Genomic DNA, 26,599 nt, shown 5'->3' on the forward strand with positions numbered 1-26,599 from the left:
TTCAGGCTTTTGTTTCTCAGTGATGAATATCTTGGAATCAATTTAAACAGTTTAATTGTAAATTTGTGCAGGCCAGGGTTTCAACCCTCCAATCTGCATTAAAGTCTGAAATTACACTAATTGTAATGTAATAAATATGACAAATCAAATTGTGGGATCAGTGATGGTGTCAGACTTGCAGTATGAGAGATCACATAGCATTAAACTTATTCTCACAAAAAGTCGAAATAATTACAGAATATTAATTTTGGGGTGAACTACTGCTGTAGCGATAAGATGACAGGGTGGGTGGAAATTTAGTGTAGGCAATTTTTTAAGCTCCAAATGAATAGAACATGACATGTAGTCCACGTTAAGTCAGCTGTGATTTAAAACAGATGTTTAGTTACTCTGCCAATCAATGACTTTTTCACCGTGGGACACAGAGTGTATATTGTACAGAGTAGAACATACAAATCATTTTAATTTCTGAATTTCTTCTCTATTCCATTTGCTTGAAAGGAAACCTTGGCCACTGCTGCACAACAGCTCAAAATATCTCAAAATAAAGCATTTAAAGGGGTGGTATAATGCCCTTTTAACAAGATGTAAAATAAGTCTTTGATGTCCCCAGAGTGTGTATGTGAAGTTTTAGCTCAACATACCCAACAGATATTTTTATATAGCATGTTAAAATTGTCACTTTTTGAGGGTGAGCAAAAACGCACCGTTTTTGTGTCTGTCCCTTTAAATGCAAATGAGCTGCTGCTCCCGGCACAGGGGGGCGGAGCTTCAACAGCTTATGTCCTTTTACCTCACACAGACAAGCACTGAACATTTCAAAAACTTAAGCATTTTATGTTCAAACCGGAGTCAGACAATGATGGAGAGACTCGAGAAGAAGTGACGACGTAGAATGCAACAGGACATTTCTGAATGGTTAGTTGATGAATTTATGTAGTTTATGTGTAGTTATCTTCTACTCATTGATTAGCATATTCTGTTATGATAATCTATAAATCGCGTTCCCGGGGGTGGGGTTTATGTAAATTTTAGGGTTGGTGATATCACTAACCCGGGAGGAATGTCTGTAGTCCTTACCAGCCGTTTGTTGTAGTCCTTAAAAAGCAATTTCTTTAAAAGAAAATATCTCCCTTTGCTTTGAACTTTGAGCGTTGTAACTTTACAGATGTTGTTTATGCTTAAACAGCAACATTACACACTAACTAAAGTTAGAAAAGTGAAATCATAATCAACCACCCCTTTAAAGCTTTTGTAAACCGGACATCTACATTTTTGAAAATGTCAGAAAACTAAAAGTTGCTGTAGCCACGCCCACTGTTAAATTTCATTGGTCCAGAATGTATATCCCAACACAAACAGTAAAAGAAAACTTCAGAGAGTGAAAACACTGATAATACATATTTATATACATACACATTTATACAAATTCAGAACACCCATACCCGTGTCTTTTGTCTGATTTGATCATCTCTTGTTTTCTTTTTAATTGTTTTGTCTTTTCTTTTTTTAGTGGACTATCCATCTTTTATTGTAATTTTAATACACGAAGACAATAGGCCACAAATGCAACATAAAAAAATCCACTTTGAGAGAGAGAGAGACACACAATGATATCCATGTTTATGAGAGTACATAAAACCAGCAATGAGCTCTCAGAAACTGGTTATCAGGATATGATATGAAGATATTTGGGAGCCTACAATGTCCTGTCTAAGAGCTGCTAGAAAACAACTATAGTCTCAGTAAGCGAGAACTGTACTTTCTTGCGCAAACCCCTCGATGACTCCTTCATGAGCACTGCAAACTGTTTTCATATTTATTTTATGTCTATTCCATGTAGCAGCTGTTAATTGGAATTAAAGGACATATAGAACCTGATTTTTTTCCACCGACTTGGCGTCAGGTGTGACAAATAGACATCACTATCTATAAATGTTTACATCATGCTCTTGAAGGTGTCCTATAGGTTTTCGGTAAAGGGGAAGGGTCATCCAATGAAGTATAACCAGTGCAAGACGCTACCTAAACGCAGAATAGATCGAGGGTCCAATAGTCTTAATACTGAGTGCAGTTAAATTAGCATAACACTTTTTTAATTGTTTAACGACAGTTTGGCATTCAGTTATGTTTATATAGCACCACCCATTGATCAGGTTAACATTCTAAATTAGTTTTTTTTTTACTCAACCATGATGACATATCAAGAGAACGAAATTAAAATTGCATTCACGACTCAACTAACACTGCATATTTTCAATGCTGCACCAGTATTAAGACTACAGACTGTTACAGACTCTTTGAGGGCTCCGGTTTAGTTCAGGTGAGAGGTGAGGGCAGAGAGACAGTGGAGGAAGCTGGAGGGTTCGATCAGGGCCAGTTAGGTTCTGGAGGTCCAGTGCAGGGTCCAAGGATCCTAACTGCAGCTCCACACTGACTCACCATCCCAGGCTCCCACTAAAACCCAAAAAGAATTACAAGCTTGTGAATCAAATCATATCATATGCAACACGTTTTGATACCAGTAGAGTTTTCATTTGAAATATTTTAACTTTCGTGTGAATATTGATTATGTTCATTGCAAATAATCTGCCTGATATTTGTAATATCAAATAATATTTCAATAAACAATATTTACAAAATACAAATACATACAAAATACAAAATAATAATATTTTTGTATTTAAAATAATTCCTTGTAATGAATTTTGTGTTCAGGTCAGGGCATGATTACTTAAAAAAAAAAATTATTGCATAGGTTTTTTTTAAATAATTAATTATATTAAATTAACATTTTTTAAAAAAATTCTCCATCACATCAGAAGCCCATTTCCGCTATATAAAAAATCAAAGTTTTGGTAAATCATAAAAAGTCGAATTTATACATAATTATGCGACAAAAAAGTCGAAATCGAGATACTAGGTTATAATTATCTCATAATTATGAGATACACTTTCAAAATTATGAGATGTCAGTTATGAATGGATATTTTCTTTATCTCAATTTCAACATTTTACAGATTTTTTTTTTTTTTTTTTTTTTTTGTCAAATTTTTTGTCAATAGTTTTTGTCATAATTTTGACTTAGTATCTCAACTTTTTACGAGATGTCATAATTATGAATGGAATTTTTTGTCGTACTTATAACTGTTTATTTCAATTTCAACGTTTTGTCAAAATTTCGACTTATGGTTTACATTTTTTTTTTGTCATTTTCAACTTTTTGTCAGTTTTTGACATATTTTTGACTTAGTATCTCAACTTTTTATGCTGTTAGTTAGATTATACCAAAGAATATTTTGTTGTTGTTGCGGAAATAGCCTGTCCATAATTATAAGCCGTAACAAACGTTTTTTGATTGACTTATGGACACCTAGAAAATTATAAAAGTACTCTTAAGCCGCTTTTCCACCGTCGGGCCAAACCGTTCTCATTGTTTAACAGTTCCATTTCTGGACGATCCGGCCCAGCTGGAGTTTTTTGGAATGTAATACAAATGCGTCAGTCATTGAGTTGGTAACGTAAGAGTGTACAGATGATATGAGATATAAATAGCGACCGCGTTATGGAGGATAATTTTATTATTAACTTGTTTACTTTTATCAAATTGCGATTGGCCAGCTACAGAGAAAATGGCAGTCAGGCAACAGACATTGACCAATCCTGAGTGCCGACGTCACTTCAGAATTCCAGGCCGAGAAAGGTTTGTAATCTTGCAGTGCTGTCCCAGGCTCAAGTGGAAATATAACTGGAACTGTTCCTTACCGTTCTTAGAATCGTTCGGAAAAGCGGCTTAAGTAGGTCTGACATGACATAATTCAATTATATTACTTTCAGATTTACATTGCAAATTTTAGAAAACATATATGATAAATTACAGGATGCATAAAAAATACATCATATCATTTTATATAATGTTACCTGTGAAAATGTGTGTGTCGTCACTGACGGTGGGTCCTGGGTAACTGGTGTGATGAGATGTGTGCTGAGTTGATTCTGTAAGTAAAGGGTTTTGGGGTGGTTGTACGGGATAATCAGGTGGCCAGTGTAGAGCTCCTGTGCACTGTAGCTCTCCGCCCAGATCTTATCTACAGAGCAGAGAGACTGTCACTACCACAGAACTAAGGATTGTGGGAAACAGATAGTCTGTTCTCATGCGTCTGCAAACTTTAGCTTGCTGGGGCTGATCTTGTTCAATGCAAGCACATCATTTCTATCAGCACGGTGCTTTGAAAAGACATATTTCGGCATGCAAACACATGCTTTTTAGACATGACAAGACAAGACATTACCCCAAAACCCTACGATTTCATGTAGTTTAATTTCATTATATTATTGTGACAGTTTTTTGTTTATGGCTGTAAAAAGGAACCATGTATGTCATTACGTTGTCTCTTAATGTGATTTTAGTTTATTTGTTGATAACTTCCCTCATTCTGGGTCATACCTAACTTCCAGAGAACATTGGTTTAGTTAAATACTGATAAAAAGTAATGAGCAGTCCTCATTTATTTAGTTGATGTCTCTGTAAACTGACAGCAAACTGGCATGTGCAGTAATCTCCTCTAGCTAGACCAACTCAAATTAATATGATATTTAATAATGCCTGCAGGGATTTCAATAATTAAAACTCACTCAAACACAGTGCTGTTCAAAGGCACTCACCCATTCATTTAATTGAATAATAATTCAGCTATCAAATCTTGTCAGTTAATAGTTAAGGGTTGGTTAACGGTTGTTTGTGTCAGCTAAAAACTGTACATACATACATATACGACACCCGAAACGCGCACAAAAATCCGCTTCACAGACAGATTTGAGTTCTCTTTTGTGTCTTATCGTGCTAGAACGGACAGAAACATACAAAATTATGTCAAAATGTCATATTTGGCAAGTATCCTTGTAAGTCTTCAATTAGTTAAAACGTGTCAAAACAATGTAAAGAGTTTGGATAAACTCTAATGTGTCAGATCCGCGTTGTGTCATTAATGTAAATCAAACAACAGAAGACAAAGATTAAATCACTGCTCTTGACTGAATAACTTTTCTAGCTTTAATAAGGATTTATCTATATTTAATTTACACAGTAAAGACTATGCAGTCATATTTTACATTTGATTATTTAATTTCTGAATATTACTGTTAGACCTGTCTGAAAATCTTAAAGCACTGTTTATTTAATTTATATCTTTGTTTGATTCTATTAATTTGCGCTATTGCTTGTAATTTGTATATTTGTTCTTATTACTGACTGTTTACTTGTCTTTAAAAATTTTTTAAACTTTATATAAGGTAGGCTAGTAGTTTTGTTGTGGTATAAAAATTAGAATCGAGAATTGTGAAATTTCACTGGTAAAAAGTTGGTGTCATCATAACCTTATTTGTTATGTATTATATGGGTCAAAATTTATGTCAGTAGCAGTATTGGTATTGGCTTCATTCATAGTACTTTATAAAAAGATGCCATTAAACAGTTAAATGTACCATCTTTATGTTGTCTCTACATTAATTTGGAGATTCATAGTGAAATTATGTATTACAATGTAAAAATATATATTTTACATTTTAATGTTAGGTGTGATTAATTACAGAAAAATGTGCAATATGCGGATTGGTGCTCAAGAAACATTTCTTCTCATTATCAATGTTTAAAACTATTATTTTAAATAAAAATCTTTTGTAACATTATAAGTCTTTACTGTCATTTTAGATCAATTTAATGGATCCTTGCTGAATACATTTCAGAATTTATGAATATTTAGTACACCAAATGCATAAACTTTGTTTGTTTCCAGATATAAATTACATTTTGAATCATAGATCCTCAATGTGGTCTCAAACCTCACTGTGTACAGGTATGTACATTATTTCATATTTGTAAAAAAAACATATTTAACTTTGTACTGGACATTTTCTTACCAGTTTATATACAGATTTTTTTTTTTTGTATTTTGTATTTGTTTAATTTTATTGACTTTGTAACCCTGATAATTAAAAAAAAAAGTGCTTAGCATGCTTAACAATTTTTTTTTGTTTTTTGTTGTTTGTTTTTGGGAGGAAGAGGGGGAATTGAATCTGGTGAGGGCAAAGAGAGTGTGGAAACTTCATAGTCTTAATGCAGCATCTGGGATTATGATTAACCACAAAACCATACATAGAGATAACAGGCTTAAAAAAAGGAGGGGAAAAAACAAAACCAGAGGGAATGAGATTTGTAGACTATTTCATAGCAGTGCAATTATAAATAAGTTATGTAGGTTTTATATCAAAACAAATAACCTTTGAGATATTAAAAAAGGGCTCAAATATTTGCTATTTAAAAAACTTCCCACTGGAAACCTAAGAAGCATGTTTGCACTGCTATGACATGGTCAATAATCTCAAACAGGCACAGCGAGACAGGCAGGGTTTGATGTCACATGGGGAGGAACAGGGCAGCTGAGATTGGCTTTTACATGTCCATCAAAGAAATGCTCACCCTTCTAAAACAAAATGGCTGCCAGTGAGGCTATGCCCAAATGCCCTCCTCATCATCCTATTGGTTAAGAGATGGCAGGGTTTTAGCCAAGTGCAGCATGGGAAAAAAGATCAGGTTAGTATGCGAATATATCCAAGTAGAAGTGACCCGTAAGCGCAGACGCAGGATCAGCTTTCAGCGTATTTGATGTTATTATTGTTTTGTGAAGTTTAAGGGAAACTGATCCTGGATCTGCGCTTAGGGGCGATTTCTACAGTCATGAATAAGAATAAAATCCATAGGGTTGAGAAGTTATGATCAATATGAAGGCAGTAAAAAGGAAATGATGGCGTCTGCGTTGGAGATGAGGGCAGCTCCATTTCAATTACGATAACGCGACTGCAATGGAAATGGACAATGGAGCGTCCGTTTCCAACTCAGTTTCTAATATTAATATTTTATTAACATGTATGAAACTGCCCACACCTCCAATTTGTCTTTCTTTGGCTTGCTGTTAAGATTAAGCTCCTATGAATATGAGATAAGCAAAATACAGCAAAGGTACAACTATTTCATATTCAGCCATTTTGAATTTCCACTGAAGAAAAAAAAAAGCAGATGACAGGAGTACACCATTTTATTAAAGGAACAGTTCACCCAAAAATGAATATTTTGTCATCATTTTCTCATGTTGTTATATGGGTTTGGAATGTCGTGAAGGTGAGTAAATGATGACAGGATTTTCATTTTGGGGTGAACCGTCCCTTTAACACTTTTCTGATGTTTGTAGAGGACCGGATTGTGACCTGATCGGGTGATTTTGGAGGCTTGTGGTTAGTCTGGTCAGGTGGCGTTTTCAAGTAGCCATCGTCGTAATTATTCGCCATGAGCTTCATGCGATTCTGTGTCTAGGAGAAAAGAGGAGGCACAGATGTAAGGAAAGAAAGGGGGGTGGAAACGGATGAAAGCAAAAGGTTAGGGGGGTTGATTAGAGGTCAAGAATATATCAATTAAAACAAGCACATCAATAGACCTTGTTTGCATTCAGAAACCCACCAGTCAAAACAAAGATGTATTTTGTCTAGGCCTTTTAAGTTGAGCAAACAAACAACTTGACCTTGAGGACAAACAGATACGCTTTGAGCCTTGTGACGCAGTCCGTACCTGCTGTTTGAGTTGCTGCACCAAACGATCTTTCTCCCTCCGCAGCTGAGCCACTTCCTCTTGTGTCTTCTTTTTTTTGGATGAAGACAGCTCAAGCAAGGCTATGTTAGCATCTTTCTCACTTATGGCTGCCAGCAGAGCCTCCTGTCTGTGAATTACAATTGTTTAAAGTTATACAAATAGTTTTTCGTTGACTAAATTAAAAACATATCTATATCTATATCTATATACCTGGTTGAAATGATTAGAAGTCGAAGCCTAATGTCAAACAGCACTTTATGGAAGTAATGTGGAAATGCTCTTCAAAGCAACTGATCACATTGACAATGACCAGGTGGCTTGCTAAACTCAACAGAGCAGGTTAAAGGAGGTTTGCTTTCACAAGTACAAAACATCTCTGTGGAAAATGGATTTTGTCAAAATGACTGTGCGTAATTGTCTCATAAAGACAGAAATAGCTTGTTTATTCTCAGTTTTTCTATAGATTCCCAGGAGCACGGCTGAAGTATGAAGACAGAAATAGCAAGCAGAACAAGCCACGTGCAGAATGAATCATCCTCTGCATTTATGATGGTATGAAAAACATATACTCACTCAAATTTTACAGCCTATTTTTCTGTCATGATGTTTATCTCTGTTTACTCTGTATTAACTGATTTATATTATTAACACTACAGCTTGCCAAAGTGACCTCAAAATGAAGTCTGATGAAAAAGATGGTTATTTAATGATTTAAATATCTGATCTGGAAAGCAATTTAGATCCTCTTAAGTTCATTGCATAACACAAATGTGTCTCCTGCATGAAAGGCAGAGGACGATACAATATTCTTTAAATCTTTACAATATGCTGTTTGTTGCTGTTCCTGCATATTATATTGTACGTTGATGCATGACTAAGAGGGACTCGAATGCATGAGTAGATTAAGTTTAAAGTTTCAATTAGTGAATAAATAATGAAGATAATGATTGCAACTAAGTTATCATTTTGATAACCAATAGGTCAAATCCCACAGTATCAAATCAATACAACACTCATTTTTATTGTAGATGGTCTAACATCCAATACAGGTTCTTTATTATCATTGATGGTCCTATGAAGAACCTTTAACATCCATGGAACCTTTCCATTGCACAAAGGGTTCTTTTAGTGGAAAATAGTGCTTTAAATTATTAATTAGAAATGATTTTCTTTACACTAAGAAAAAATGGTTCACTGAAAGTTTCTTTGGGGAACCCAAAATGTTTCATCAGTTTTGGAACCTTTACTTTTTAGAAGTGCTACAAGACTACAAGCGAGTGAGGCAACTAAACTAGATACAGTGTAAATAAGAGATTTATACTGCTTTCTAGACAGCTTTATGGATTATAACGGAAGAACTCGGACAGTCAGTGAGCTCACACTGTGCTCAGATACATGAAACTATGTAAACTAGCATTGGTCGTAAAGTTGGTCATTTAATCACTGTCTTGATGTACTGATGTATAAAACAGGATAAAGTCATTAAGGAACAGTTTGTTTTGGATGTCTAACCTATGTAAAAGAAGGTTCTGCAGGTGACTGTTGCAAATTCACAAAATGTTCACAAACCCTGTTCGTTTTTTCAGTCTTTACTGAAGTTTTCAGACTTTTGCAAGCACCGTTATGGCAAGATGTAAAAAGAAAGTTGGTAACGTACTTCATCTCCAGCACTTCCTCCAGATGTCGCCTCCTCTCTGCCCTCAGTGTGGTCAGATGAGCTTCTTTCTCAGCCAGAGACTGTTGGGTGGACGACATCTTGGCCTTCATGGACTCAAGCTCCAGCTTCACCTTCTCCATCGCTCCAAGTAACTCTTCCATCTTTTTAAGAAATCATCAAAAGGTAACTCATTCATTATTGTTTATTCTGTACTTCACAGACTGACTAAAGATGCAGTCCCTGTTGTAACCGATGTTTGGGAAATGTTATTTAGGAATCAATTAGGAATGTTGCGTGAGGACGATTCATATTTCAATTAAATTCACTGTTCTTTATATAGTGCTTTTCATAATACATATTGTTTCAAAGCAGCTTTACAGAAAATGCATGTTTCTACATTACAATTTAGAGTAATCTGTTATCTGAGATCACGCATCACATAAATTCACCATTTTGACCAACAAAATTTTGCTTGGTTTGAAAGTGACTTCCTTGTGACTTTTTTCTTAATGTGACCGCACCTTAACTAACATATTATGACCAAATGCAAAAAACATTAAGCATTGACTGATCCTGAAACTGATCCTAAATGTTTTGATTTGATTAGAAAATCCTGGTAAATCTGGCTTTTGGTGGTATTAAATGTTTTCTAGCTGGTCTAGATGGCCCATAGGCTAGTGGGACACAGTTTGACCTGGTTGAACATCTTGGTCAAGCTTGTTAGTGCTGGTAGACTACATTAGACCATCAAGAAACTGGCTACCATGTTCCAAAAACTAGCTTGACCAACTTAACCTGGTATGAGATGGTTTCTCCAACGAGGGAATCCAGAATGTATGGATGTAAATCCCACTTTTGGTTTTCTTATCCTAATAAAATATTTTAGAGCTTGGCATAACTTGAAAATTTTGCAATTATAAAAATGCCCATGGAGTTTTAAGATTTTTTTAATATACATGACTTTTCTAGGTCTTGAAATCACACTTTAATAAAAGCTGGCTTCCTCATAGGAGAAAAAAAAATCTAATAAGAAATATCTTGATTTTTAGTTGTTTTGAACCCCCACCCTCTCACACACACAGTTTTCATGGTAAAACACTCTCAGAGAAGTTGTCTTTAAATTCATCCCCTTAAAAGCACCATCTCCACATACACATGCAGATAGACGTCTTTGATAACTGCGTCACGACTCGCTGCTATTTTGAGCATCTTGTGTCAAGAGCATTTTTAAGATGGCTAAAAATAGTTTTAAAAGAAATAGTCAACTAGTTATTCACGTTACACATTTACTAGTCAATTCTGAGCATTTGTGATTTTTCTAGTAAGCACTGTAGTGTTGACCTGTTTCTCCTGGTGGGTCCGTGCGGCCTCCTCCTGTGCCAGAACCATCTCCCTCTCGGCAGTCATTTGAACGCTCTCTCTGAGAGCCTCCTCCAGCTCCTCGATGCGCTCTGCCTTCTGCCGCAGGGACTCCTGGGGTAGACAAGGCTCAGCTCATCATAAGCACACCAGCAGAGTTTGACAGTTTTGGAAATATACAGGGACATGTCAAAACAAAGGAGCTTATGCCAAAGCTGTCATAACTATCCCTCTGTACGTCTCACCTGCTGTGGGCCATCGTTGACATTTCTGCCCTTCCCTGGTGGCTCCTTGTGTTTGACAGAGGACTTCTTACTCTGCTCTTTCATTTGCCTGAAATATAAACATTAAGTGGTTGTGAGAGGAACTCTCTTGGGTTTAATAGTAAAATGAAGAGTTTAAGAGTTTTGGGGCAGAGGGGTTTATAACACTAACTATCTAATAGCTCTAAAAAAGAGCTGTTTTTTTATTGATCAATAAATATCACCAAGCCTGATCACATGTATAATAACTTCCTTGTACTCTTCATAAAGCTAAAACAGTGATTATATGGAGGAGTAAAATACTTTTTTGCACTTAAAGGCACACTATGCAGTTTCTGTTTTTCTCAAACAGCAACCAAGTCGCTGTGTCGTAAATACCACTCACGCAGAGCCGTCTCTGCACTCTTCCGACCGCGCTTTCTTCGTTTTCTTCATCGACTCTGCCATGACTCACGTCTGAAATGCATGCTAGTGTCTTCCATAGAGGCTGCTTCATATGTTGTTGATGTATGTGCCGCTGTGCCGTAAAGAAAGTCGTGATTCTCGCGAGATTTGTCGGAACGCCACCTCTCAAACCAGCATTGCTATCGGGATGATTCGCACTACTACGAGTTCATTTACCATCAAAATTATTTCTAAGCTGTTATATTAAAGGAACTCTCCACCGTTTTTTCATATTAAACTATGTTATTCCCTTAACTAAGACGAGTTGATACATATCTCTCTCGTCTCAGTGCATGCACTCAATCGCTCTGGCGCGCGGCGACACTTTGATAGCACTTAGCTTAGCCCAGTTCATTCATTAGGATCCAATTTTACTGCGCCGAGTCGAAGTGCTTCCGAGTCCCAAGTGCTATTCCGCAATACATTATAGTTATCCTTTTTACCCGCTTAGAAAAGCGCCACGTTTTATTTTGTGTCACCATACTTGGTCGTGTAACTACTCGTGTAACTGTATTTAAATAGGGAAACCGTGGAGGTGTTTGGTCGCTTCTAGCTTCATCTCTGTTTGGTCCCTAATGAATGAACTAGGCTAAGCTAAGTGCTATCAAAGTGTCGATTGAGTGTCAGAGCGATTGAGTGCACGCACTGAGACGAGAGAGATATGTATCAACTCGTCTTAGTTAAGGGAATAACATAGTTTAATATGAAAAAACGGTGGAGTGTTCCTTTAAGGTACAAATCTTGCATAGTGTGCCTTTAAAACCTCATGAAATCGCTTGATGAACGCAACTTTCCATGGGACATATTTGAAGGGCTCATCATTTTATTCGAAAATGGCAAAAGGCTTTATTTATGTCAACTATGATCTATGATTTGCTACTTTCTAGTTAATTTTAGAGATCATGTGATTGGAAATTACAAATTAGGGATACAGAATAATCTTTAGCAAATCTCAAAATGAATATACATTTTCATACTGCACGTTATAATTTTTGGATTCCCAAATTCACTTGTAGCATTTAAAATGACTGATTTAAGTTTTTAGTGTTTTATTTTTAATTTATTTAGACAAAATAGTATTGAATTTATCGGTTGTCAGTCATAACATGAAAATAATGATCAGCCAAAATTGTAAGATAGGTGCATCCCAAGAAAAAACAATCTGTACATTTTTAATTCGTATGTCTAAAAGCTATTTTTGTCATTTAAAATTTTAAGGTTTTACTAGCAGTTGACTTTTATTTCATGGGGTCTTTAACAGGTTTAAACTTTAATTCGTGAGGACTTGGTCCATTTATGTGTGTGGAAGTACACATGTATCTACTAACCTGGAAGCCACACTAGGTACACATTTCCAGGTGAAAAAGTGAAAAAGAGGGAGACAAAAAGCAGAAAAAAATACTTGATCAGTGTTTCAACACACAACTCAAAGGGGGGAAAGAAGCCCAGTCAAAACATCAGCCTCGTCAAACGCAGACACGGAAAACGTTTTGACGGTGATGCTTAAACACGGCAGCAAAAATGGACAAAGACGTAACATGTTTTGACTGCTACACCAATGAAAAAAGATAATCGCATTTAAAAAAGAAGTGAGAGCAAACCATGGTGAGCAGGGGAAATAGACTGACCTCTCCAGCTCACTGATTTTTCTGTCCTTGTCGTTCTTCTCGTTCTCCATCTGACGCAGGATGTCTAATAGACGATCGACTTCAGCCTGGGCTTTGGCGGAGTCCTCTCTGTGTCTGGCCACATCAGCCTCGAGTGAAGAAATCCGCTCAGATATCTCTGTGTTGGCCTGTGCATTGGCTGCGGCACTCTGGACCTAATAGATGAATGTGATATAAACACACCCACAACTTACACAAACTCAAATATATAAGTCCGTGCTTACTCTCCCATTTGTTTGTCCTTTGTAGTTTACAATGGCTTCGTTTCAATTCACATAATTGTTCTATGCACTGTGTTCCTATATTTTCTACCAAAGTATTTCCCTGACCTTTCCAGTTTTTAATAAGTTTTAGACTGCTGGGTGGAATTTCATTTAAGTATATAATGTACCAATCTTTTGAATAAACAGATTTAAAGGGATAGTTCACCCGAAAATGAAAATCCTGTCATTATTTACTCACCCTAATGTCATTCCAAACCTTTATGCCTTCATTTCTTCTGCAGAACACAAAAGAAGATATTTTGAAGTTGAAAACCAAACTGTTTCGGTTCCCATTGACTTCCATTGTTTGTTTGTTTTTGTCCATACAATTTCATGGGAACTGAAGCTGTTTGATTTTCAACTAGACAAGGGTGAGCATTTTCATTTTTGGGTTGAATCCCTTTAAATGATTATATCTGTTTAAACGTTTTCAGTATATGTTTACTCTACAATTTTTCTCAACAATATCTGGCCACATAAATATTTTACAGAAGAGCAAAAAATTTTACTAATTTATTTTATTTTGCTCATTTCCATGACCTTTTTAAGACTTATCCATGCCAGGAAATCGCATTTGTAAAAAGTATCCCATTTAAAGAACTTTTTTTTTTCTAACATAATATTATAATCTTTTAGCAATCTTTTACAAGTGGATAGTATGCAAATATTGAGGTCCAGCAAATTAGGACGCTCTCGCTCACCTTCTTCAGTTGGTTCTCGAGCTTAGTGCATTCCTCCCTCCTCTGCTCGAGGGCGATCTCCAGGCTTTTCAGTTTGGAGTCTTTCTTCAGGCCAGATGAGGCCAGTGACGATGCATGCTCTTTGAGGTCCAGCAGAGAAGTCTGAAATCAAACTTAGCATTGAGATATACAAGGTGTACAACTTACACTTTTAGTATACATGTACCTTTAGAAGCTCATGGCATGATAGGCACTCAACCTGTCACATAGGATACATGCTTTGGAACTTTTAAGTATGTTTCGAGGTTGACCACCTTACTTATATGAGCAGATTTCTCTTTTTAAAATCTTTATAAAATTGTATTACACATAATAGAGAAATCAGGACTGACTTCATTTCATAACAAATTATTCTTAATCAGTAATTTGTATTGTTTTTGAGTAAAAAACAAACAAACTAAAAATCCTTAAAACAACATAGCAGGTTATTATTGTTAACTAAGACTAAACATATAAAAAAAATTGTCAATTTAAATATTGAAATATAAATATAACATGAAAAACTTAAACTAAACAAATATTAGACTTGTTGCCTTGGCAACTTACTGAAAAAAGTTGAAATTGAAACACTAAAATTACTTACTGGATATAAATAAAAAGAACTAAAATGAAAAGTAAAAAAAAGATAAACATAAATAGTCATATTTTTTAAAAAGCACATAAAATTACTAAAAATGTAACTAAAATCAAAATGAAAACTTAAAATAAAAGCTCAAAATTCAAAATATTAATAAAAACTAAAAGTAATCCAAAAATTGCATTGCAACAGATTTACTTGAGATGCAAAAATTGTGACAAAACGTGTTTCAGAAAATATCTGAGTTTTATTAGTGTTTTATTTGTTTAATATTAAATATTTTAAGATTTACTTGACAGCAAAATTGCATGATATTAAAACTTGCTTTCAGAGAATAGATCTTGAATTAAGTTTCTCAGCCTCATTGTCCAATAATATTTTCTCACTTTAAGCATAAACTTTATTTTGTTATAATCTATTTGCCAGTGGGGTAAGAAAAATAAGCTTGTTTTCATAGAATATATCTTGAATAAAGTTTTAGTATCTTAAGCAATTTTGCTCTCTCTAAATTTAACCTAAAATATTTCTACATGACAAAAGATAAATTACATTGTTTTGTGTGGTGTTTTGTGCCCAATTCAAAGGTGCATGTTATTCTAAAAAAGATCATAATCATGTAATGTGCTTTTAATGGCATTTCTTGTCCTCTTTCAGGACTGGTTGTTGATCTCTAACCTCTCGGTCTGACAGATCTCCCTGCAGAATGCTGACTTTCTCCTTTAACTCCCTCAGCTCTTTTTTACTGCTGTCCAGCTCCTCTGCTTTCTCGCGCTCCTCGCGGTCACGTTGCTCCTTCAGACGCTCAATAATACGTTCCTGTTCAGAAGTGTACACATTAACACAGCGCCAAGAATACAGCATATACAACGAACATGAAATGTTTATAACTAAGCACAGATGTTCCGACTCCAGATTACGACCGTGCCGATGCCATTTGGACGCGCACCAACGTTTAGTCCTGTAGTCTGGTGGAGTGTTATAGCGTCCTCTGGAGGTGATCCTCACCTTCTCAGCCAGTGAGTCCTCCAGTGTAGTGAGGGCTGTGTCTGTATTAGACGTGTCTGTCTGTAGAGACTTCACCCTCTCTCTAAGGCTGCTCATCTGCTTCTCTTTATCCCTCAACTGCTCCTGCAGGTTTTCAATCTGAAACACAGGAGTTTTATATACATCCACATTTTTACTGTAGTGAATTTTCAACATTTTCCAAGAGTATTTTTTAATAGCATTTCCTGCATTTGAAGGAAAAGCTATTAGCTGAGCCACTGGCACAGCTTACCCCAAAAGCATCTGACACACTTTACCCCACAGCTATTTGGGAAAAATACTTCATTAAGTAATTCATGGTCAAAGTATAAAAAATGTTCAATTACATGTATGATACATGTTTTTAGACCAGGATCATTTTGACATGAAATTGAAATATTTAGTTAATGTAGTATTTTAATGTAAAAAATGCATGATGTGCTCAAACAAACATCTGCAATGGTAATCTATAATTTGTTTATGCTAAAATACTATGAATACAGATATTGTTGTAATTAGCCCTATATTAATTTACTATGGTATTACAGTAGCAATAACTGTAATGCAACAACAGTAGCAATAACTGTGCTATTTTGGTGGACATTATTGTTAAATCATGGTATTTTGGAAGTAATCTCTATCAGTTTAACAGTATAATTGTATATTAGGTTCTCGTAGATGTATTTTTTTAATGTATGATAGCATGTACTGTATGATTTTGTAACTTCAGTATTTTTTAGCATTGTGGATTGGTGACACGATTTTTTTTTTATATATATATAATTTTTCTTTCAACTTTAAATCAGATTTTCTAGGGATCTTTATTCATTAATTCAACAGTATTAATTAGGGATGCACTGATATGAAAATTTTGCCCGATACCGATAACCGATAATTCTTAATATTTGAAAGCCGCTAACCGATATTGGCGGATAAATCTAAATCCAAATTTGAATATAATTTTTAAGAGCCTGATTACAAAAACAAAGGTCTCACCATGTCCCAAGCACAAAATTATAATGTTTTCATTATAATTTTATGAAGCCTATAGGACAGACTTGCTTACCGTATTTTCCTTTTCAAAGTGATTCCAATCTTATTTCAAGCAATTCAAAACCATCATGTCGAACAGTGCGCATCTGAAGGAAATAATCCATTATTTATCCGCTTTAATATATCATCTACATTTTCTTATCAGGCCGATAACATTAAAAATGAACATTGTCTGATACCGATATGGTGGTCGATATATCATGCATCCCTCGTATTAATTGTTCATTAGTTTTGTATGTTTTTATGTTTGGCATGTACGACTTTTGTAACTTAAGCGTAGTGGATTGGTGACCCATTTCTGACACATGCAATAAGAGAACATTTCGTTCATTGTTATCAATGGTTTCCTGTAATGAAAAGCAAAATAAATAAAGACTCTTTACAATGGTGAACCTAGCCCTCACTTTTTTCTGAAGGACGTTGACTTTACGCTCCTTGACATCCAGCATGTCCTTCAGATCATGGATTTCTCCGTTGAGCGTGCTCTTTTCTTCAGACATTTCCTGGATTTGCTTACTCTTTTTGTTTAACGTGGTCTCCTTCTCCTCCAGACGCAACCTCAGAGCATCCACCTGCAAAACAGTTGTGCGCAGCAGTCAGAGAACCTGACGGTGCGATGGGTGAAGACTAACCACTGGTGTGCTCTACTACCTCTGTCTGGAGAATAGCAGCACGTTGTTCTTTGGCAGTCAGAGACTCTTTGAGCACTTCAATATGCTGTTTGCTGTCAGAGAACTGGTTAGTCAGGGTTTCCAGCTTGGTCTGCAAACCGAGGAGCTGGGTGTCCTTCCTGGAAAGGTCTTGCTTAACTTGGTCCATCTAGAAAAAATCATTTTGAACATTTGTTATTCATATGTGGGCTAATCCTGATGTGCTCTTCTAAAGCAGAGCATGCAGTACCTTGTTCTTCATGAACTTGGTGTGGTTGCGGTAGACCTCCATCTGCTTGGCCTCCTCCTGCCGTTCTTCACAGCTGAGCATGCTACTGGATCGAAGCATCATGACCTGGTCCTCCAGCTCCCTGAGACCCCGCTCTAGAGAACTGATCTGAGACTCCTAAAACATGCGTCATAGGTTTGATGTCAATAATATCAACCAATCACAAATGTGCCGAATTTGAATGTGCTACTTGGAATATACTACAATAGTTGCTTGGTTTACTTAAAAGCTACTTTTCTGTTGTGCCATTTTTGGTCACCGTTTACTTTAATTATATGAAACGTACATCCTGCCTAACATCATATACAGACGAAAGAAAATCATACAGGTCTGAGGGTGAGTAAATAATGACAGAATTTGACATTTTTTGCTGAACTACTCTTGTGAAAAAGTGCTCTTATTGTACTGAATGTGCACTAAAAGTATGTTTTTTTAAAACTGTATTTGCAGATAATATAATATTATTGAAATAAAAGGCCACTTAAGTGTACATAGAGTTTGTTTTGTACACTGTTAAAAAGTGCACTTTGTAATAATGTCAAATTAAAGGTATTAATGTCAAGTCATTTTAAAGCATTTAAACCATTTGTACACTTATTTTGATGTGTTGACTGACATAGTAAAGAACATGTAAATTACTTGATTATAATTGTAACTGTATTGTTATGCAATATTTAATTTAAAATCTAAATGTACTTATTTGCAACTATATCATTACATATTTAAATACATTACATAAAAGTTTCAATAGAGAGGACTATTTGTCAATTTAACTATATTTGTAATTGTGAAATTACATATAAAGATGTACTTAACTCCTACTTAAGTGGGTCAAAAAAGCAATCTAAAGTTCACTTAATTTCATTTAAGTTAAAGCTAATTGCATTTCATTTTTCATGAAATTGCAATTAAGTGTCCAAATACATTAAATTTAGTTCACACTTAAATATATTATTTTAAAGTATATTATTTCTTTTTAAAAGTATGATAAAGAGTACTTCCTTTTCACAAAGGTTTTAAGCTTAATAATAGTATAGTACAAAGTTTGTATGTGTTTTTAATGCACTGATAGTCAAAAGAAAAATGTGGTTCCTGCCATCGTACAGTATGTAAACAGATTAACACATTAATTAAAATAGGAGCTAAAGTACTACCTTCATCTCAATTACAGTCTGAAGAGCTTTGGTTTTCGTAGTCTCTGGCGTCCCCTCGAGGCGACGATGCAGCTCCTGCAATTAAAGACACGGTTGGCACTTCCTTCACACCAGTGCCAGAAATAGAGCTCTCAGATATGTCATCATACCTTGAGGGAGAGCAGCACTGTTTAGTTTTGGCTGAATTTTCCATTACATTGCAGGAGCTGTACTCCATTATAAGTACAAATAGGGTCTCCTGCTATCTAGTTGTATTAAGTATCCTACTTTTTTGTGCTTTGAGGAGAATAGCTGCCGTCATTATTTGACTGAATGTTGTATAATGGTGAATGAAGAGAGAATAGTCTTCCTGCTTTAATTCCCTGTATTACCTGAAAATACTAAAAATGTATTTTTCCCCTTTTTCTTTTTTAGCACATGTACAGTAAAAGGAGGTGCTTAACCTTCAGAAAATGTTGGTTGTCAACGTCAGGATGTCATACTAAATATTGTACAAGCTGTTCAGACTATATAATGTCAAAAAACAAATTTATTTTTGTTAAAATAAACATACATTAACATATATAAATATCATCTTATATCAAATTATTATCTAAAATAAATAAAAAACAACACTACACCAAAGTGTGTATTGGTTGCAATTAACAGTAATACATGTGTATATATAAATGAAAGAAAATAATAAAGAATGAATCATTTTTCTTATAATAACTTATAAGCTTTACCAATGCTTTACCAATGCAGACAAATAAAATGTGTGTATAATTTTAGAAAACTTTTTAAGGCATATTACATTTTTTTGTAATGTGGAAAATCATCTAGTAACAGGGTTGTGAGTAAAGAGCTAAACATTATTATTATAAAATGTTTTAATAATGTGAATATAAAATAGTATATTAAAGTTATGACTTAATGTCAAATGACATAAAAATAAGTAAAATAATTATGCTTTTAAACAATTGCACTATTTTTTAAACAAAGTTTGCCATATGTAACAGTTTTTAAAATATCATTTTCATATTTTGTCATTTGTATTTTGAATTCGAGTTACTACACACCTCTCTCAAAGCCACTAGCTCTTTATCACGCTGTTCTAGAAGGTTCTCCAGGTGGTGCGCGTGCATCTCAGCATCTGCGAGGCGTCGTGTGCGCTCATGGTCCTCTTCACTGGCTTTAGCCGAGGGTCCCTTGCTGTGCAACATCTCCAGGAGCTTTTTGACTGAGTCATCACGGGCAGCTAGCGTCTGCCGCTGGGTCTCCATGCGAACCTCCATCTCCTCCAAGGTACGGCGGAGCAGGAACAGCTCTCGAGCCTGTCTCTCCTGCTCCTCGCTGGGCTCGCAGGCCAGCGGCTCCCCGGGTGGCTGGAGGAGCTGGTTCAAGTCGCGCTGGATACGCAGCTCGGCCTGCAGCGCCTGCACGGTTGTCTGCAGGTGCTGTGATGGACACGAGAATCATTTACTCACAATTCATTCAAAAATATTTAAAAACAGAAATAATTTAGAGACATTGGCTGTTTATAGATTTTGGAACTGATGTAAAGGAGAGTTAACAGCCAAGAAATCGAGGTTATCGGCTTCACGTCATAGCTTATCAGCTATTATCATATTATTTATAAAAGCACCCACAGAAACCATCTCTTTATTCATCAGTGGATACAGTTCAATCTATAGTATCATCTTTCATACAAGCAGTAACATGAGTAATTACTAAGAACAGTTAAGATGTAAACATCTCATTTGTAACTACTACTGTCTACATCTTGAATTGGTAAAAACTGCTCAGATTCTCCTGACATGTTGCGCTCGGTTGCTCATGTGGATGATGAAGGTTTTAGTGACATCCAGCTCTTTTCCATGCAATTACAATTAACAGAGACTTGGGTTTTCAGGCTTCAAAGCATCATAAAGGTATCATAAAAGATGTTCATATCAGTGTTGTCATTGTTAACTACTTTACGTTGAATATAGAAATATTTTTGAAGCTTAAACCCGTAGTTCCAATTCACTGACCATCTAAGGCCCTGTTTACACCTGGTATTAAGATGCATTTTGGTTGATCGGATCACAAGTGGATGACGCTAAGTACAGGTCTAAACGGGGTCTAAAACGTTTTGAGCTTGTCCACTTTCGACCACTTCCAGAGGTAGTCGAAAATGCATTCAACCGGCTTGCTTTCGTAGTGTAATCGGTCGAATAAGGTCGAATGTATTTGAACAGCCACAAAGAACGCCTACTCTCTGCCTACTGAGCTAACACGTAAAAATTATGGGAAGCGCGCTAACCAGACAGGATTTAAACTTTGTCGTCTGAAGACCCAAGTTTGGTTTGAAAATGAAAAACATACTTAGCACAATGTTCTCTCACCATTCCTGATTTCTAACACACACTCACCGCGTTTACCCACCCATATCCTCAACTTTAAGAAATCAGGACAGAAGTGGTTGAAAGTGGACAGAAGAGACGGATTAAAACACCAGGTGTAAATGGGAATGTGTCTCCTTCTGCTACTTGTGATCCGATCGACCAAAACGCATCTTAATACCAGGTGTAGGGCCTAAAGAGCAACCAGTACAATTCTTCACAGAAGAAAGCATCGCATAGATTTCGAACAACAAGTGTGTCAATTTTCATTTTGGGGTGATCTACGAGTTTAGATATTTATCTACAAACCATCATGCACTTGTCCTCAACACTAGTGGTAAAGGTAGCAAGGAAAAATTAATGTATGCTAATTTTGTCATCTCGTATACTCTTCTTTACTCCAAATTCATCCATGTAGATGCAACTACTATGTTGAAAACTGAGTGGCAGCCAAAAGGCAACTAAACAGCAGTAATTATACATTTTCTTAATCATACACAACTGTGCCATAATTAATGGTGCGATCTCATTAAACCCAACAGGCACAAAACGAATTGCCAAGAATCACCAAATAACACATACTAAGAGTCAGAGCGCTCTGATGATTCGTGTGTTAGTTTCAATCTCAAGCGAATGGTGTGAGGAGCGTGATAATGCTGATTATGCTAGTGAATAACCAAGCTGTCATTAGCTTAGTGCTGTACGCCCCATCGTCTGGGAATCTGTCATGACAGCCATGTTGCAGTGAATCATGGTTTGAAGCTAATCATTCAAATAAAGGGAGTGTTTAAAACGCAACATAGATGGAGGACTATGCCACTGTCACTGCTAGCAAAACCCGTCTTAATATCTCAATGCACATTTAAAAGGACCAAAGAATATCTGAAAACAGATTTTCATTCTTAATTAGCTCAGATGTATTGCTCATCGAGCATATTGTGGCTTGCAGGAATCAGGCTGTGCAGTGAGCCGCACGCAGCAGGACCAGGATGTCCATTTCAGGATTGGCCATTAGCGTCACCTCACAGCGGAGGTAGACTTTTCCTTCTCGTTTGAAGATGAGCTGGATCTTTAATCACTCAATTCTCAGTCACTCCTATAAATCTATGAAAATGCATTGATGCGATAAAAACGTGTCTATAAATAGCTGGTCTTAACTAGTTTAAGCTTGTCAGTTCTACCTGACACATGCATTTCAGGGCAGTGTTTGGAATGGAAAACTATTGCACTGATTACTGAACACTGAGGAGTATATACTGTACACTGCTTGCTATTTTAAAGATAGCATGCACGACAATACGCATTATGAAGATGAACATTTTAAACAGTAGCATGCTACGCTGTTGTCACGTTAAGCTAGCGATGTCCTGTTCAAATAAAAATCTCCAAATTTTGCATGTTTTTTGGTTAACAAAAAATAATAATCTTGAATAATTAATCAAAAAGATGAAAAAACATGTATGATATTACAGATACTACGCTATCAAGCACAGTGTGCTCTGTATAATGCATATTTTGGCAGATATATTCTGTGCATACTAAAATATGCATACTATATGCACAGTATGCATATTATATACTTCAGAAATAGTATGGGTATAGTGATAGTATATATGTGTGTGCTGAGATGTTGAATAAGTTGTGTCCCAAAGGTTGTATTTATTTTACAGTTTATACAGTTATTTTAGTATTATTTACCTGTGTGTGTATATAATATATATGTGTATATTTATAGTATTTATTTTAATTATTTTAAATTAGCTTTTACTTTTATATTTAGTTTTCATTTTAAAGGTATAGTGGAGGATCTTTCCGAATTTTAGATAAGACCCGCCCTCTCCACTTTTTGAAAAGTTTGATTGATTCACCAGAATGATTGACAATTAGGAGGACCAATAGTATAGGTGATCCACCCGGAAGTAAAAAAATCCTCCGCTATACCTTTAATTTTTGAATTTTTGTTGTCCTTTTGTCCTTTTTATTTTTATTTTTATATTTCTATACACTTTTTTTTTTTTTTCCATTTTAGCAATTTTTAGGTTGATGAAGTACATCATCCCTGTACTCATAGTACAGTACACTTCACTGCATTTCAGTGTGAACACAGTACTTGCACTACTTATAAAATGGCAGAGAATAGTGAAGAAGTATGCGAAATGGGACGCACTTATCCAAAATGTATCAGTGTAAATCTGTTTCTAAGTAGAACTACACTTTTATAGATAAACAGTGCATTTTAGTACTGATCCAGGATACTAAATCTAGATTCCTTTAACCTCATGCTTCAATCCAGAAAACAATAAATTATCACTTATACTTAAAAAAACAAGCAGATCCTGCCAGATGTACCCACCTGTGTCTCATCTTGCACTGCGCGGTACTGCTCCTTCCACACTACAATTTTGGACGCCTCGTCTTTGCGCAGCGCACGTTCCTTCTTCAGCTCCGGGCTCCAGAAGCTTTTGATGGAGCTCATGGACGAGCTGAGCTTGCTCTCCTTCACCTCGATCTCCTTCCGAAGGAGCTCGTTCTCCCTCAGCACCTCCTTGAGCTGGGCCTGGAGCTCCATGATGGTGTTGTCCCTCGCCTGACGTAGGGAGTGAGGAACGGTTGAAGCTGCATGGATCTCCCCTCCGAAGCCCATGGAGTCGGTCGACACTGCCGGCACCATGGCCATGTCAGGTGTGCTGCCTGTGACCGTTCCCCGGACCCCGTAGGGAATGCTGCCTCCAAAGCGTCCCGTCGCTACTCCACTCTTGGGGAGGTCAGGGGAGGTGCCGATTGCGACCTCGTTGTCGCTCATGTACATCGGCCCTGACGTGGCGTAGGCGGCATTGAGAGATTGAATGTTCTCCATGGACAACGTCTTGCCTCCAGAGCCGCCTGGGCCTCCCCCGCTGCCCCCCATGCTGTTGGTGCGACGGTGGCCCATGCGAGGTGACCGAGGCAGTCGTGGTGAGCGGCCCGAGTTGCCCTGGTTGTTTCTACCCCCGCCGTGATTACTGTCCATTTTGCTCACCGAGCGTGAACTTCCGTACATTTTGGTAAATTTACCCACCAAAAGAAATCTTTTTTGAGGAAATGTGCTACTAGGCAGGCCAGGTCATCTTCATCTCATGTATGAGGAATGTGATCTGTCAAGCAAATGCTGGTCTTCAGTGTCTTTCAAATGGAGGCCTGTAAAATGAAATAAAAAGGCAAACCCCTCAAACCACACAAAATTATATTATATAATTATGTTATCTGTACCACAAAACATAGATCAAATTGGGGCAAAAATGACCCAGACATTTCAAATGTGGGGGTAATCCTCAAATATTTTCAATTGTAATTGTATCTAGAGTTTGATATTGATACTGAGTATTTCCATAAATTGTATTCTAGGCCTATATTAGGATGGGTGTAATGCCTACAAAACCCAAACCCAAAGTGACCTGTAGCTGGCATATATCTGTACTCTCTGTCTCAGAGGCTAGTTTTGCAGTGGTTGATGATTAAAAACATTAAAATCACTGATCTAATAGTGTCTATTGTGTTATGATATATTGTGCATTATTTACAGCTACTGATTTGCTTTAGTAGGTACTTATATAGACATAATTATAGCTGATTGTTAATATTAAGACTTATATCTCAATATATTCTAAATGTACAGCATGTTTAAAAATGCCCTCTAAAATGTACAAAAAAAAATCAATTCCAGGCAGGGAATAAAGCTAATTTTTTTACAGTGGTTTCAACAAACAACATGAGCTTTTCCCCCACAACACTTCTACGTTAACATTACTATTGTTCATATCATTATTATTATACTATATCTTAATAGAAATCTGAATCGTGCTATGTACAATTACTCTCATATACAAAAATAATTCACTAGCTATGTAATAATAATGCATCTCCCATTTACACACCGAATGAGTGAATCGAAGGAAAGGTGGGGTTTTAATGTAGGCTCACACTCCAAGGTTATCAAACATTTAATGTCAACAGCTATAACAACAATATTATGGGATATTCAGCTAATGATTTATACTCTAAACACATATTCAATGTCCATCGCTGTCGATTCAATAATGTTGTTCTATTTAGGTGAAGGCTTCTCACAGCGTTGACAAACCAACCAGAAGCGTCGGCATTTCCACACATCACCGTCAATGAGACTTGCAAATGCGCAAAATTACAGACTACAATTCTAATACAATTTAGATTACGGATATACTAAACCTAATGAACCGTAAAATCCAGTCTTGCAATCGCTCAGCCACAATCCTGAGCATCCTCCCTCAATGTCCTTCTTCTCCACCATTGCATGGCTTAACACATTTGCCTCCTCTTTTGTTAGTAATAGCTGTCCAGCAAATGCGACAGTAAATGAGAAGCGCTATTTGAATATCAATATATGTAGATATTAAATAACCGTAACCATATACGAGCATTCACTATTTTATAATAAACCACAATAGGGTTTTTTTTTTTCTCTCCAAAAATCTATTTACCTTGAATGGCTGGTCTATTTCATCCGAAATGTAACGACCGTCTGTCCAAGAGATGTGTGATATAGAGGAAGCGGCCTATTTTTCTTTGTATTGCTTTATGATTTTATTATTTGCAGACATACACCAGCATCTTCCCAGAGCTGGAGGACTTCAGTGACGTAACGCCTACGCTGCGCGCTCACAACACTCGCCTCTGAAATGCCAACGCCATGCTACGAAGGTCATTTTATAAAAAATAAAAAAAATAGAAATATATATATTTATAAGTATATAAAACAAAATATGACATTCAATTGCCAGTATTTACTGTGGTGTACATTTTTCAGAATTATTCATCAAATATTTAATATATAGCCTATGCATATTTAGGCCTATTTGGAAATATTTAAATATTTATATTTGTAACAAATATTTTACATTTCTTTATTTTGTAATTTGGACAACATATCTAGGCCTACTGGTCGTTTCAAAAACAATCTGGTTCTTGTATATGGCATGATATGGCCTTTACGTGTATAATATTATCTTTATTTGCATCTCTGAATAGTCATCCTGCCTCAAACCATGTAAATTTCTAAGCTACACTTTTATCACCTCCCAGTCAGTTTATAGATAGAGAGAACAGAGATAATCACCAGTTGGTGGGGTTTGATCCCTCTTAAAGGGACAGTTCCTACAAAATGGACAAAGCGGTCATCCTTTACTCACACTCAGTACTTGTACTAAACCTGATTTTCGATGACATGTAAATCAATGACGAGCTACTTGACTTAAAATCAATGCATGAAAATATAAATTATCACTGTACAGCAGTGTACACCAATAATGTCTGGTGTTATTTAAATGCAATACAATCATGATTGAGAGATAAAACAAACTTATCAAAAGCCAGAAAAAAAAATTCTAAAATAATAATGTGGATAATCAAGTATCATTGATACGGCAAGGCGTGAAGT

General features: G+C 36.1%; 1 protein-coding gene across 3 annotated transcripts; it reads right to left on the reverse strand.

The window, feature by feature from the left end:
• Window positions 1-1,762: 1,762 nt before the first annotated feature.
• Window positions 1,763-25,818, reverse strand: erc1a (ELKS/RAB6-interacting/CAST family member 1a). Of its 3 annotated transcripts, none has more exons than XM_079858723.1 (19): window positions 25,644-25,818; window positions 23,498-24,321; window positions 19,840-20,217; window positions 18,782-18,856; window positions 17,589-17,744; window positions 17,340-17,507; window positions 17,093-17,260; window positions 15,618-15,755; window positions 15,288-15,428; window positions 13,997-14,137; window positions 12,994-13,187; window positions 10,904-10,991; window positions 10,641-10,772; window positions 9,300-9,460; window positions 7,622-7,769; window positions 7,264-7,365; window positions 6,479-6,535; window positions 3,922-4,088; window positions 1,763-2,457 (listed from the first exon to the last, which is right to left on the reverse strand). In XM_079858723.1, exons 2-17 carry the CDS (start codon window positions 24,182-24,184, stop codon window positions 6,509-6,511), a joined length of 2,904 nt encoding a protein of 967 aa, XP_079714849.1. In that variant the 5' UTR covers window positions 24,185-24,321; window positions 25,644-25,818; the 3' UTR covers window positions 1,763-2,457; window positions 3,922-4,088; window positions 6,479-6,508. The 3 variants fall into 3 exon arrangements, with proteins under 3 accessions (XP_079714849.1, XP_079714847.1, XP_079714848.1); XM_079858721.1 differs by lacking the exon at window positions 6,479-6,535 and adding an exon at window positions 12,694-12,705; XM_079858722.1 differs by lacking the exon at window positions 6,479-6,535.
• Window positions 25,819-26,599: the final 781 nt, after the last annotated feature.

The sequence above is a fragment of the Squalius cephalus genome, assembly GCF_949319135.1.
Source record: "Squalius cephalus genome assembly, chromosome: 23".
Lineage (NCBI taxonomy): Eukaryota > Metazoa > Chordata > Actinopteri > Cypriniformes > Leuciscidae > Squalius > Squalius cephalus.